The sequence below is a fragment of the Pleurodeles waltl genome, chromosome 1_1, assembly GCF_031143425.1.
Source record: "Pleurodeles waltl isolate 20211129_DDA chromosome 1_1, aPleWal1.hap1.20221129, whole genome shotgun sequence".
Taxonomy (NCBI): Eukaryota; Metazoa; Chordata; class Amphibia; order Caudata; family Salamandridae; genus Pleurodeles; species Pleurodeles waltl.
This window is the reverse complement of record NC_090436.1, coordinates 146,802,164-146,818,005: the sequence shown is the minus strand read 5'-3', so window position 1 is coordinate 146,818,005 and position 15,842 is coordinate 146,802,164. Positions and strand designations below refer to the sequence as shown.

The 15,842-nt window shown below is 44.1% G+C and overlaps 1 protein-coding gene across 1 annotated transcript in view; it reads left to right on the top strand.

Annotated features, from left to right (window-relative positions):
* The window catches only part of LOC138277681 (tetraspanin-36-like), a 133,136-nt gene that overhangs the window by 87,443 nt on the left and 29,851 nt on the right, over window positions 1-15,842 (top strand). Inside the window, exon 5 of the mRNA XM_069219232.1 lies at window positions 3,024-3,173. Within this exon, the coding sequence (XP_069075333.1) occupies window positions 3,024-3,173 (150 nt within the window). The remainder of the gene's footprint in view (window positions 1-3,023; window positions 3,174-15,842) is intronic.

The window sequence follows — 15,842 nt, the reverse complement described above, 5'->3', positions numbered from 1 at the left end:
TTCTTGGGTGCATAACTGACTTTGTCTTCTCACTGATGGTTCTTCTCTTGCCCCTTCTTCCGGGTTAGCAGGGGCTCCTGTTCTCCCTGGACTCTTCAGTGCTTCTTGGACTTGTCCCCTTCTTCAACAGGTCTTCAAGTCCAGGAATCCATTGTTGGTGTCTTGCAGTCTCTTCTGGTTCTTGCATAATCTTCTATCATGACTTCTTGTGTGTTTCAGGAAACTTACTGTGATTTACTCCTGTTTTCCTGGGCTCTGGGGTGGGGTCTATTACTTAACTTTGGTGTTTTCTTACACTCCTAGAGCCCCCTCTACACACTACACTTGCCAAAGGTGGGAGACCGACTTTCGCATTCCACTATTTTAGTATATGGTTTGTGTTCCCCCTATTTGCACTGTTTTCTAACTGTTTTACAGCTATTACTACATTGTTGTGTATATACTGTGTATTTTACTTACCCTTCTAAGGGAGTATAGTCTCTAAGGTATTTTTGGCATTGTGTCACTTAAAAATAAAGTACCTTTCTTTTTGTAACACTGGGTATTTTCTTTCATGTGTGTGAGTACTGTGTGACTACAGTGATATTGCAAGTGCTGTGCATGTCTCCTAGATCATCCTTCTCTGCTCAGTTACAGCTACCTCTAGACAGCGTGGCTGCTAGACACTGACTACATTTTACAAATAAGGGATAACTGGACCTGGTATAAGGTGTAAGGTGTTTGGTACCCCCTACAAACCAGGCAAGCCTCCTACATTCTTGCACTGTTTTCTTGAAACCTAACGTATACTTATGTATTTGTACTCATTTTATTTTATAAAGTATTACTTCAGACTGCTTATCCATGCTCTACTCCACATCACGCCTCTGATCTGCAGTGTGCTATTTTTGCTTTTTGACAAATCATAGCATTTGAGGTGTCCTTGAATGAAGGGCTCACTAAGATATATTTTCTGGTGTTAGGGTGACAGCATTGTTGGAGCCCCCGTTTGAATTTGTAAACATGTTTGCATAATTCAGACCTTCCTATCCTGACTTGGTGCCCCTTGCAACTCAGATTCTCTTAAATCCACCACTTTTAGGTGAGCAAACAAAACTAAAAAAAAAAAGATTTTATTACAAAATACGTCTCATTGGTGTATGTCACAGTATTGCTGAGACTGTATTTCCTCAGGTTTACCTACAAGCATTAAAAAAAACTCTCAAGCACGACACTCTTGCCAGAAACCCTGAGTCCCTGAGAGCTGGCAAGTATCCTAGTGTTGGACATGTTTGTTTCAAAACTGACCTTCTTATTTTTACTTCTGACACACAAACATGGCCAGAAAGTTTTTTTTTGCAACTATCTGTTAACGAGTTTCACTCATCCAGAAATGAATAACTATGGCTTTACTTCTCACTTTCATATTAGAATTTTGAGCAAGAGAGTATAGAGGCATTTCATGAAATATTGACAGTTTCAGTTCAAAATATACCAGTTTGGCACTTGTGTAAAGTGGTAGGTGGTGGGTTGAGGGAATGGCCCCCTCCATGCACTTTGCACGGGGGGCCTCAAGTTTCAAAATGCCACTGCACATCTACATACGTTGGTGAGATGTACATAAATATGAATATATACATGTGTGTGTGTGTGTGTATATATACACACTCACCCACATATCAACACGTAACCGCTACTCTTCAAAGGAAGACCTGCACGCCGTGTGCATGCAAAGTTGTGCTTTTAATCTTCACGCATCAAATGGGAAACAGGCCTGATCGCAAATGGTCATGTGCCATTAATGATGCCTTCACGCATGTGTCTCCACATCCACGCGTTCCCTCTACTCTTCAAAGGAAGACATGCAGCCCGTGTTCTGACTGGCAACACCGCTTCAAGTGCAGGGATATAAATAAATATATATATATATATATATATATATATATATATATATATATATATATATATATAAACACTTCGTTCGGCGTTTCTCTCTCTGCACCTAATCGCCAATGGTGCTGGAATGGGACGCACGCCACCTCGTCTTTACTATGCACATAACTCCTTAACAGATCATTAAGGCTCCAGCACTCCACGATGGTTTCAGGGGTTTATTTACACAAAGCAGGAACGCGTTTCGGCGTGACCACCTTTTTCAACCTGCGGGCCGCCATTTTGGCCCCCTTTATATATCCTATGTGTTACCATACATTTAAAGCAATACACTGCCTTTAAAAATGTAATAACACCCGTGATACAATATATGTGAAAAATATAATACATGTGACAAAATAATGTGACAAAAATGTACCAGTGTGTTAGACAAAATCACTAATTGGTATTTACCAATCTAAATAAATCTTAATAAATCTGGTTAAATTACAATTAATCACAGAGAAACTAATCACGTATATATCTTAAAAGAGATCCTTAGAGAGATGCACCGAGTCCAATCACTTTACATAGTTGTTACCTAAGGCATTATTAAGTGGGACAATCGTTAATAAACAAAATCTCATGTATACAAGCAAAATCTCACAATAAATATATCTTTATAATGAATAAACAAATATATGATCAAGGTACATGCATGTGGAGATAAGAAGAGTAAATTTGTATTTAACTATCTGCCCTTACCCCGTCGCTATTTTAGTTTTCGATATTTTGGGATTACAGTTCCAATAGAAGTAATGTTTTATTAGGTGAAATGTCTGATAATAGTCATGTGACATTTGTGTGTTACCCCCAGCTTAACTATTAAGAAAATCCCATGATGAACCCACATTGTAGCCCAACAATATGTAATCATAATGAGGCCCTAAGTGGCAAAATCTTGCAACAGTGATGTTTGCTATAATCTTTAAAAATGCTTCAAAAGCATTTAGCAAACATATAAAACACAGAAAACACTTAAGACATTGAAAATAACAATTTTTAAGAATGCACCACATTTTCTACACCAAATATTAAAAGTAATAGAGGCAATGACAAAATGTGAGGGTGTAACTTTACTACAGACATTAACAACTTATTTTGGTCTGCAGTTGCAGTGCTGTGGCGTACAAGGTTTTTTCGACTGGGAATATACTCCTTGGTTTGATGCTGCTGCTAATAATTCTGTTCCTCTGAGTTGCTGTATTTACCCTCAGAACTGTACTGGGAGCCTGGAGCAGCCAGAAAACCTATTCACCGAGGTAAGTGGTGTTGAGTTAATTTCCATTTGCCCCTTGTATCCTTCTGTCTGGATAAATGAATTTAAATGCTTTAGGAGCAAGTAAGTCACTTTTGGAGAGAGTGAGCCGGCGAGTAACAGAAAAAGATTATTTTCGTGACACACTGGGATGTGAGCATTTGGGCAAAATAAGGAAGCGTTATTCGAAAATGAGGAGGATGCAGTACAGTTTCACCTGTTGGCATCAGCCCTTTCAAGCATGATAAATACTTATCATTATAGTACCTGGAGTGGAGTTCTCTTCAAATTTGCAGTCGGTAAAATACCATTCATTTCTACAAGCTATCTTTGGACACCAGTGTTTTGCTGTTTTCTACTTTAAACTTTCTTTTTAGGTCTCAGCAACAGACAGATTTAAGTGTCTAATGGTGAGACCTGTTGTTTCCAATATGTGACATATACTTAGAGGGAGCTTTGGGTCAGCCCCTAGCTCGTGATTGGATGGCTTTGTTATCTGTCTCACTTATGTTGATTAGATGGCATTCCTTCCTGTTCCTGTGTTTGTCCCATCAAGAAGCATTTTGGACTCACAGAGTCCTGATTAGATGAACTGTATCCTGCCACAGCTGATGTCGGAGTGTCAAAGCCAAATCGATCCTCAGTAGTGGCCAAGGCTCAAAATGGTTCCACCTCCTGGCAGTAGCAAAACACTGATTATTTCCAAAAGGAAAACAGGGTATTGGAGAGGCCAGGTGAGGGAAAAATGGTTGGGAAGGGTACATCAGTGCAGGGGCGTCTGGAGTTAATTGGTGAATGGGGGATTCCACAATGGGGGCAGACAATGGCGCTTTGGCACTTCTGTTTGTGCTGCAAAGGATGAAAAGAAGTCAAAGCGCCTGGAAGCAAACTGCACTTGCTCTGCTCGGTCACAAATCAGTTTGAGCCTGTGTTCTTTTACAGGTGGCAAAAGGGGTTAGGGGAACGCCCTGGTGCTGCTTTCTGCGCATGTCACGGCTGGTCGAGGCCTACCTCGCCACAGAGGCGTAAGCCTGACTATTGACGAAAAGTTGCGTGCTTGGTGGATTTTACCTTCAAAGCATAGGCTTTCATATGGGCGTTCTTTGCAAGGCACAGGGTGGGAATTAAGACTCATTAAACAAAATGGGCAAGGCGTGGCTAGGCGTGGCTAGCTCATGTGACCGATGGAGTGGGTGTGTCACTGACCGCTGCCTCCTTCATTGCCACCCAGAAACTGCTGTAGTTCCTTACCACCCTAGATTGTAATAGGTGTCTGGGGTGCGGGGATGAGTCCATCTCAGCTTGCATCAAGGTTCTGGGTTAGTGCAGAGAAGTGTTTTACTTTTGTGGAAATTGCAGGTCCAGCCGGAGAGCAGCTGCACTACTTGACTTTGGAGGCCTCATTCTCTCACCCTTTTGAATGGGGTGTCTGAGTCCTCTTTCTCCCTCTTTCCACCTCCACGCTGGTTTTTCCAAGGAGTTTAAAGGCCTGAGGCCACGTGGGGAAACCAGCAGTCCGGATCAGCAAGCAAGTCTGCCTCTTCTGCTTGTAACTTTGCTGTAGACGTGACTGCTGCCTGGGCTGACCCTGCCTCCCTCTGCCAGGGCGGGCCGTTCTCTTACCACAGGATGGCACCTCAGTTTCACAATATGGAACCTAGGTTTGACCTTCGTACTCTCCGTTCACCTTAGGTGATCATTGTCAATTACAATTTGATGTGTATTTCTAAACTTTCTACCCTCGGGTGCCTGCTGTGAATTACTCTTGTGTCCTTCTGCAAGTTCGCACAATTTAAACTGCCTGGACATAAAAGAAGGTTTCTGTCACCTACAGTATAAACTCAGCATTCAGTAGTTAAAAAAGCATTATCTTTGATGTCAGAAAGAGAAAGGCAAAAGGTGGCTGAATTGTGAAATCTAAAACTGGAAAATCGATGCTCAAACCCGACTCCCCCGCTAGACCATATTGTGTGGTTCTAAGCATAGGCAATACTTTATTTCACAGTCTCCTTTTTGTTCATCATCACATATAAGAGCACCGTCAAATTTGTGAGTTCAGGATGTGCACTGTACAAAAACATCTCCTGTGTCTGATTTGCTAGCCTAGCATGTTGTTCCACGTATGTTAAAAATCTAGGCCAAATATAGGCCCTCATTCTGACCTTGGCGGGCGGCGGAGGCCGCCCGCCAAAGTCCCGCCGTCAGGTTACCGTTCCACGGTCGAAAGACCGCGGCGGTAATTCTGACTTTCCCGCTGGGCTGGCGGGCGGTCGCCTTCAGGCCGCCCGCCAGCCCAGCGGGAAAGAGGCTTCCACGATGAAGCCGGCTCGGAATCGAGCCGGCGGAGTGGAAGCTGTGCGACGGGTGCAGTTGCACCCGTCGCGTATTTCACTGTCTGCGCAGCAGACAGTGAAATACATTTAGGGGCCCTCTTACGGGGGCCCCTGCAGTGCCCATGCCATTGGCATGGGCACTGCAGGGGCCCCCAGGGGCCCCGCGACCCCCCCTACCGCCATCCGGTTCCCGGCGGGCGGACCGCCGGGAACTGGATGGCGGTAGGGGGGGTCGGAATCCCCTCGGCGGCGCAGCTAGCTGCGCCGCCTTGGAGGATTCAAAAGGGCGGCGGTACACTGGCGGGAGCCCGCCAGTGCTGCCGGTCCGACCGCGGCTTTACCGCCGCGGTCGGAATGCCCTTGGGAGCACCGCCGGCCTGTCGGCGGTGCTCCCGCGGTCCTCCAACCCGGCGGTCATGGACCGCCAGGGTTGGAATGACCACCACAGTGTATACATGACATATAGGGCCAGATGTATCATTAATTCCAATAGCAATTACCAAATTGCGATTTTTTGCGAATCACAATTAAGTAATCGCTATTGGAATGTATGAAACCCCAGGAGTTTCATATAGCGATTCGCAAGGGCTCGCAAATGGACCTACCTCATTAATATTCATGAGGTAGATCACAATTTGTGACCCATTGCGAATGGCTACAATCACAGGGATGGTGGCCTGCTGGGCTCAGCAGACCACCATGTCTGTGATTGTTTTTTAATAAAGCAACCTTTGTTTTTTTTTAAATGCAGCCCGTTTTCCTTAAAGGAAAACGGGATGCGTTTAAAAAAGAAAAATGAAGAGTTTTCTTTTCATTTTTTAAGAGTAGGCAGTGGTCTGTGGGACCACTGCCTGCTCTTAAAAAATGTTTTTGCATGCATTCACAAATGCCCCTTTGCGAATGGGTTAACATCAGTTTGAAATTGGTGGTAATTGCAATTGTTTTGCGACCGCAATCATGGTCACAAAACAATCATACATACCTCTGCGCTTCGGTATTAGGAAGGGACGCCCTTGACACGCCTCTTCCTAATACCGAATTGGTATGTAGTCGCAAATCCAGTTTGCGATTTGGTAACAAGTTACCGATTGGCAAATTGGACTTGATACATACCAAAATGCATTTTTGCAATCACAAAAGGCCCAACGCACAAAAATGTTTGATACATCTGGTCCATAGAGTACAAATATAGGCCCAAATTTAAGAAAAAGTGGTGCATCAGCTTTGATGCGCCACTTTTTCTGCGTCCCCCCACCGACTCCTAACAACACCATGGTTGCACTGTATTTAAAATATGGCGCACCATGGTCGGTCGTTAGAACAATAGCATCTAAATTTTGGATGCTATTGTGGTGCTTTGCTACACTAGCATCAAATATTTGGACGCTAGTGTAGCAAAGTGCAAGGAGGCCCATTGATTTTAATGGGTGCGCCATTTTAATGCTTGTTCTGAGCAGGCATTAAAAAATGACAGAAAATAGTGCAGTGAAATCTGTTAAATGTTACTGTGCCGTTTTTTCAGGCCTCCTATGGCGGAACGCCCCCCCTTGCAAACATTATGCCTGACGCAGGCATAATGTGGCTCGTAATGTGGCTCAAGAGTTTCTAAAGTGGCATAATGCAAGCATTGCACCACTTTTTAAATATGACGTGGGAGAATTGCTACCTTAACGCCACATTTGCATAAAGAAATGACGACAATGTGGCACAAGGTGGCACTAGGTACTTCTTAAATTTGTCGCTTAGTATACCCTTGTCTCTTAGTTTACTAATAGCATTGTCAACAGGGCAGGACAGGAATGTTTATTTCTTAGTTCTTGCTTGAAAATGTTCACCTTTTATATCTGGACTTCTCAGTCCAGATATATATTGTGATGCACTAAGGTGAAACTCTTCAGTGTGTGAAATATACTTTTTGGAATTCTGAACACCTTATGATATTCTAGTATGAAGTTTGCTACATCATTTACACACTAACATTTTCAAGGCTCATCTTGTGGATGGGATCCTAGGGATAGAGAATACCCTTGGCTCAGCTCTCCCTATTAATTTGTTTGGCTCGCCCACCTCTCCTTAGACAAGCATTGCAAAGCCAATAGGTCTTGTCTAGATGAGATCTGTTGAATTTTTTTAGCTATGTTGTATGGTATGGTACGGCCTATGGCATGGTATGGTATGGTATGGTATGATATGATGTGATGTGGACTGTTGTATAGTATAGTATGGTACAGTATGGTGTGGCCTGTCACTGTATAGAATAATAGAATATGATATATTATTGTAAATTGTGTGAGTGAGTGTGTGAGTGGTGGTGTTAGCGTGGTGTTATAAGAAGAGGAGGAAGGAAGTGGGCAGGTTAGGCTCACTCATTACGCTTGTGCATTATATCTGTTCCCAAATCTGTGGCTCAACACTTTTAAAATCCACAAGCTGCTTCTGCAGGAGCTAAGAGATCCTGAGAAGACAAGGGGGAAGGTCTAGGATCTCATTGCTGGATAATCTCTGCCCTCATTCCAGTTGTAAAGAATAAACTTAGTACCTGGTTAATCTAAGGGCAGGGGTTTGCTGCTCTTGTGTGTTTTCTCAGGAAGTGCTCTAAGTAACCTTGACAATGTGTAGAGATTAGTAAACATCATTAGACAATTAGCCGAACACACTCACTATAGCTCACATCTTTCTGGATCATGGTCTTCTCTGAGAAATATCTCACCTTCACGATTGAACAGTTTCTCCCCAGTAACCACCCAGCTACAGTCAAGTCACTGTCTTCCTGGGATCGGGATGAGAGTTCTCATTAAAAAAAAAAAAAAAAACGAGGATAAAGTCTCCTCTAGGTTTCTAGTTCTCTGTTGGTTTTGACAAGCAATTTCGCTTTGGAGCTGAGGATAACAGTCTCCTCTCACGGTTCTTATTCGTGAACAACTGTAGCATATTCTTCTTAAAAGTTCTCATGTGTAGGATGAATTTTGTTGTTTTAAATGCCACTATTTTGAGGATTCATAGTTTAGAAAGTTCTTTGCAATTACATTCCCTCTAGTAGATATTTGGGGTTTTGTAAGAACAGATTTCACAACAATAGGCAGCAAGCGCTCCCACCTTGTCTGGCCAGGGCCCTGGAACCGCTACTTGGACAGCCTTTGATGATCACCACCATGATCTCCTGAATCGTTTCCTCAACTGAAGGCAGTCGGTGAAGCTCAAGATTCTGTTGCGCAAATGTGAAGATTTCAGCAGAGGCCGGGAATGTTCGGTACTTTAGGAATATCCTCAATACTGAGCACAGAAACTAGAGCATTGCTCCCTTTTACAATGGGAGTCACCCAAAATGGCTGCCACCGTGTTGCTGCAATATGTAGTTTGTAGATTGTCCAAGGTTGTGCTGACGTTCTAGATAGTTTTCCGCAGTTGAAATGTCTTTTGTGTTTTCTCACAGTCAGTTTATTGGTTTCTATATGTCTCAAGTGGATTTAGTAGCAACTCACTACCGGTGTCTCATTTGTTGCTCGATTAACCGTTTGGTGAAACATGACAAAGGGAGCTATTTTCATTTAGCATGTTTCATTAACATTTAACTTTCAGCACTCCAAAGGAATGCATGTCTTACCTGACTCCTCTGCTGGCTTCACTCCTCCTCATCCCACCACCAGTCCCCTTCTGCTCACTTCTCTATGCCTACTCACACTCCACATCCTTTCTCTCATTGCTCCCCCATCGACCTGGCTTCCTTATTGGTTCTAATTGGTTATAAGAGGTTTTATTGAAAACAGTTTTACCATTTTAACAGTATTCATTTAGTCATTTCCTTATTCATTTTGAGTAAACTGTACTATGAGCTCAAAGTCTTACAAGGAAAGGCCTGACAAATTAATAACAAGTGATATTACAGAATAACTTTCTTGTCTAGACCGCAAAATAAAGGATAAGAGTTATCATAGCCGTGTTCTTCCGTAGCGGCTCTCAGAGTTCCCAGCTGTTCTGGGTTCTCTTCAGAGGAACCTTCGATGTAATCTGAGTTTAGTTCACATATCCAGTCATTTATCATGAGTGCCTTCTATAATTGTGGCAGCCATATCTTAATTCAGAAAGAATTTTGCCATCTCTAAAATTAGTCTTGAAATGTGCTGTTTTAATTTTGCACAGTTGGCCTACAAAGCATCCTTTTTTGTTTTAGAAAATATTAAACAGAAGTATTTGACACATTTTATGTAAACAGATTCAATTTAGGTGCTTTTAAGCTACGCAGAAATTATAAAACAAAATTAAAATGTTTAAGTTAGCACTGAAGTACTGCAGCACCACAGGGAGTTACTAGAAGTCCCTTTAGAGTTTGACAGGCATGACAGCCTAGAGTACTGCACCTTTGATGCTGACTCTAGAGTTGTAGATTAATATAACAGTTGTCCTGTGGGACTCATTTAAATGTGGTACCAATGTATGTGTCTCAGAAAGGGAACCCAGCATTAGGGAACCCAGCATTACTCAGGCTTATTCATCGGACCAAAATTAATTGCAAAGAAAAAAGAACACATGACTGATATAGATTGCGTCTTGTAATATTTGGCCTCCAATCAAGTGTAACAAACAACAAAACAAGTGTTCATAGTGCAGACAATGCAGTGATTATATATACAAAGAGCATAGATAAAAGACACCTTACTATTCCCAGTAGTTGTATGCATTGATTGATAATATTCATAACAGGGTTTGCATATGTCAATGTGGAATCAATTGAAGTTAAAGTACATGTAACAACCAACTGTGAGGGTTTTGACCCTTTGTGACTGTTGGGTCTCTGCAGAACATAGTCCTCTGGCTACTAGGCCTACATATAAGAGAAACAGAAATAAAAACACAATTTCTAAGTTCTGTGCTTTACATACTGTAAACTTCTATTAAGCAGTCAATAAGTAACTCATCACCTAATGGTGAGTCCACTTGTGTAATAGGTATTCAACCTATTTACAATAAAAGGCAATGATGCAGAACGATGTGTGATTTGTTTAAATTATGGGTGATAAGTTGTTCATAATGACCTGTCTGATAAGTCATTGCTTTGTGGGGATCCTGGATTGTTAACTGATGAGAGAACAAGGTATGAACTCCACTAAGGTTAATCAACTAGTGTTTTTTTAGGTCAATACAGAATCAAGAGAAATGCTGTGCTTATTCCCGATAATCATGTCATAAATTAACAGGCTTTTTTGTAAAAGAAATGCATGTAAAGTGTATAAGCAACTATAAAAACAACTTTAAGAACAAAACCCAAAATCAGTTTAGTGAAAAAGCAGATTAAAAAAATTAATAAACAAATCAAGACCAATACAACAAACATCAGATGAGAGGACCAGAAATATGGACTTTAAAAATGTAAGTGTCAAAAGCATTAATTTTAGTCTTTGGATGCAACAAGACACTATTTGCGGCCAACCACACAGGTAAAACAGCAGTTCACTATGATCAGCAGTTTTACCTTCTGACATAGTCACTTTTGTGGAAGTCAAAATTCGTGAGCAGGGCAGCGTGAAGCTGTGGCTGACAAAGGTTTTGAAAGCCCAGGTAGGATGAATGGGGGTCCTGTTGAAATCTTGAATTTTGGCATGCAAGCCAGCCAAACTTGAAAAATGTTGCTGTTGACACTGACATGACTTTGCCATGTTTACTTGCTCTTCAGTTTTACTTTTGGGCTAAGTCACTTTTTTGATCCGGTGTTTAGTGGTTGCTGGAATACATTACATTTACATCGTACCTTCACTGCACACAATACAAGGAAATCCCTTTGGAGCAAGCAAAATCCCAACTCGTACATATATGAATAAATGTTGCACAGACTTGAATGAGGTTGTCCCCTCACTTCGCAGGAAATCCAGTTTGTTGCACCCATAATAGCTTTGCCCCACTGATCAGCTTGCACCAAACCTCTGGTACTCTTCTTTGAGAATTAAACGTGTGAGTATGCTGTTGTGTACATTTGTCCAATTCTGAAAAGTTATATGGGAGTCCCCAAAATAGGTTTTTTTTAATGAGCATTGACACTGGTGCTTTCTCAACAAAGCAGTAAAAGCCACTGAATCAATGTACACCAGAGTCAGCAAACACATAGTCCTGAGTGCCTTCTTTTGGTGGCCTCTTTTGGTTTGGCTTACTTTTGCTAGGCAGTTTTGGAGCTATTAGGCACAAAACAAGTGTCCACTCTGCATGCAGCAGTTTGGTACAAGTCATCCTTAAATATTTTAGATTATCAGATAATTCTTTGCGAAAACAAGAAGTTGAGAACATTGCATATGCATGTGCGTTTTCAGTGTTGTCGTCAGGGCAAACAATTCTGGTTGTGAACAGTAAATAAAAAATAAAACCAGACACAAAGCTGTGCCTGGTGGCTTTTTGGACTAAAGCATCCAATGTGGGGTTCTGTATTTCATTCTTCTGAGATCAATAACATGAGTACCATTGAGCAAATATCTGTTACTTCAGTTCCAAGATACCCTTCATAATTTCGAATCCTGGTAGGTCCATTCAGCCTTTCATTCTTCTTAGGTCAACTAGATAAGTGCCATTGAGTTGGGCAAAAATAAACAGCTGTTATTTCAGCACCTACATACGTTTCAGGGTAAATATATGCTTTACAAATGCATGATGTAAGAAATTGGGTTATTAGTTGAGACGGGTGAATCCCCACTCAGATAATAAGCACAATCCTTGTCAGGGTGAACCTCAAATGTCAATTAATAAGTGTAGGAAGCTGGCTCTGTATGTGCTATATCAAAATGAGATATAGGGGGTCATTACAAGCTTGGCGGGCGGCGGTAACCGGTGGGCGGCCGCCAATGCGGGCGCACTCCCGCGGACCCCATTACAACATCCCCGCTGGGCCGGCGAGCGCAAACCTAGTTTACGCCCGCCGGCCCAGCGGGGATGCGGCCGCAACACAGGAGCCGGCTCCTAATGGAGCCGGCGGTGTTGTGGCCGTGCGACGGGTGCAGTAGCACCCGTCGCGCTTTTCACTGTCTGCTATGCAGACAGTGAAAAGCTGCACGGGGCCCTGTTAGGGGGCCCATGCCAGTGGCATGGGCAGTTCAGGGCCCCCCAGGGGCCCCAGGACTCCCCTTACCGCCAGCCTCTTCCTGGCGGTGCAAACTGCCAGAAACAGGCCGGCGGTAGGGGAGTCATAATCCCCAGGGCAGCGCTGCCCTGGCGGATTATCACCGCCGGGGCTAAAACGGCGGGAAACCGCTGGCCCCGGCGGTGCGACCGCGGCGCTACCGCTGCGGTCGTAATACGGGTCTCCGTACCGCCAGCCTGTTGGCGGTACGGACACCACATTACCCCTCCCCAAGAGGCTTGACAGAGGCAATAATAGATAATACTAATGCTCTATTTGTGGTAGTGTGGTCGAGCAGTTACGCTTATCAGAGGGCAGTGTTAAGCATTTGCTGTACACACACAGACAATAAGAGAAACACACACTCAATGACTTAACTCCAGACCAATAGGTTTTTATATAGAAAAATATTCTTTTGTTACTTTATTACTAGAACCACAAAAATCAGTTCAGAAATAATTACAGTTGCAGGTAAGTACTCAACACAGATATCAATGTAACTTTGTTTCACTTTAGCAAAGAAAACAGTTTTTAAGTAAACAGAGAATATCTATTTCAAAAGGGGATACTGCATTTTTCAGAACAGTTCCTGGGGGAAGAAAATAATGTACAGTTTTAGAGGTAAGTACACGACTTACAGTTCCAGTTTCCTGGTTATAGGTAGTCCACTGTTGGGGGTTCAAGTCAACCCCAAACACCCACCACCAGCAACATGGAGCCGGCTGGGTGCAGAGGTCAAAGTTGAGCAACTTTAACGTGGGCTCCTATGGAGGCAGGGGGTACTCGGAATTCGGTCTGCCAGCAGGTAAGTACCCGCAACTCGGAGGGCAGACCAGGGGGGATTAGAGGAGCACTGACCAGGGGGGATTAGAAGAGCACTGGAGGGGCCCCAAGTAGGCACCAATCCCACACCCTCAGTGGCACTGGGGCTGCTGGGTGCAGGGTACAAACAGGGCATAGGGTTTCCAGTGAAACTCTATGAGGGGACCCCGGAGGGCTACTCAGGTGCTGCAGGCAAGGTGCTGGGGTGTGTGTGTCTCAGGCACACCACTGGTCAGACAGGGAAGAGGGCTGCCTGTTGATCATTGCTGCACCGGGTGTCAATTTCTCCAAGGCCCGGGGGCTCCGGGTGCAGTGGGTCCTTTGGCGTCGGTTATCTTTGTCCCGGGCGGTCGCGGTCAGGAGGGTCTTCGGCATTCCCTCTGCAGGCGTCTTCGTGGAGGGGTGGAGCAGTCAACCCAGGGTGGGCACTTGGTCGCCGTTGCCTGGGGGTCCTCTCTGGTCAGTTGGGCCACCTGGACTGGGGCCGTGGGCGTCGGCTGCAGAGTGGTTGGGACTCACGCTTCTGGAGTGAGGTGTGAGTCCTTCAGAAGAGGTTTCTTCATCTGTTCTTCTTTGGACAGGGCCGCTGTCCACTGGAGTTCTTAATCCTCTGTGATGCAGGCAGTCCTCTGGAGAATTTTCAGACGTCGCTGGACCTGCAGGACGCGCCGCTTTTCTTCTGCAGGTTCTTTGAAGCAGGAGGCAGGCCGGTAGGGCTGGGAACAAGTTAGTTGTTGTCTCCTTTCCTTCTCTGCTGGGGTTTCCGCTAAGCAGTCCTTCTTCTTCTTGTGAGGTCGTCAGGAATCTGATGATCTGGGTTCAGGGTCACGCCTAAATACTAAATTTAGGGGTGTGTTAGGGTCAGGGGGCAGAAGCCAATGGCTACTGTCCCTGAGGGTGGCTACACGCCTCTTGTGCCCACTCTGGGGAGGGGAGCACATCCCTATCCCTATTGGTCCCAATCCTCCAAAGCAAGATGGAGGATTTCTCAAGGAGGGGGTCACTTCAGCACTGGACACCTTAGGGATGGTCCGCCAAGTGTTACAGTTCATTGCAGGGGGGAGGTGTGAAGCACCTCCACCCAGTGCAGACTTTGTTTCTGGCCCCAGAGAGCACAAGGCTCTCACCCCAGGAGGTCAGAAACTCATCTCTCAGTGGCAGGCTGGCACAGAGCAGTCAGTCCTGCACTGAAGGATTGGGTAAAATACAGGGGGCATCTCTAAGATGCCCTCTGTGTGCATTTTTTAAAATACATCCAACACTGGCATCAGTGTGGGTTTATTATTCTGAGAAGTTTGATACCAAACTTCCCAGTATTCAGTGAAGCCATTATGGAATTGTGGAGTTCGTTTTGACAAACTCCCAGACCATATACCTAATATAGCCACACTGTACTTACAATGTCTAAGAATAGGCTTAGACACTGTAGGGGCATATTGCTCATGCAGCTATGTCCTCACCTGTGGTATAGTGCACCCTGCCTTAGGGCTTTAAGGCCTGCTATAGGGGTGACTTACCTATGCCACAGACAGTGTTTTGTGTGCATGGTACCCTGAGGGGGATGCCATGTCGACTTTGCCTTTTTCTCCCCACCATCACACATAATCTGTAATGGCAGTGTGCATGTGTTAGGTGAGGGGTCCCTTACGGTGGCACAACACATGCTGCAGCCCTTAGGGACCTTCCCTTGTCACAGCGCCCTTGGTACCACTGGTACCTTTTAGAAGGGGCTTATCTGTGTGCCAGGGGTGTGCCAATTGTGGAAACAATGGTACATTTTAGTGAAAGAACACTGGTGCTGGGGCCTGGTTAGCAGGATCCCAACACACTCTCAGTCATGTCAGCATCAATATAAGGCAAAAGGTGTGGGGGGGTAACTGGAACAAGGAGCCATTTTCCTACAATACACCTATGCCTAACCCTTTGGTAGCTTGGCACAAAAGCAGTCAGTCTTAACTTAGAGGCAATGTGTGAAGTATTTATGAAACACATAAACTGTAAAAAAGTGAAAACAGAAGAAAAATTCCAAACCAATTTAAAGATATAGAGCAAAATTGAATAAGTAAAATGAAACTAAAATGACAAAAATCCAATAAGTAGAACCAAAGCTATGAATTTATAAAGTTTCAGGTGAAAATAGCGCCAAAAAGCAGAATGTGCCACTCACTGTTATGTGGTTGTGTTGGACCAGGGGTAAGTTACAAGAGCATATTTTCTCATGTGCCCGGGAAGAGTGCTATTCACGTTGGCGGGACCCGTGAGGGGCAGGTTGTTGGTACGAGGAGCAGGCCATGGGTGATGTACTATTGCTACTGTAGCGTGTAGAAACATTGTCAGTGGTGATTCAGGTTGGTGGTCGATGCATGCTGTTGCTGTCAGCGCACAAAGCAAGTCTTGCTGGAGTGTCATGCTGGCGGTC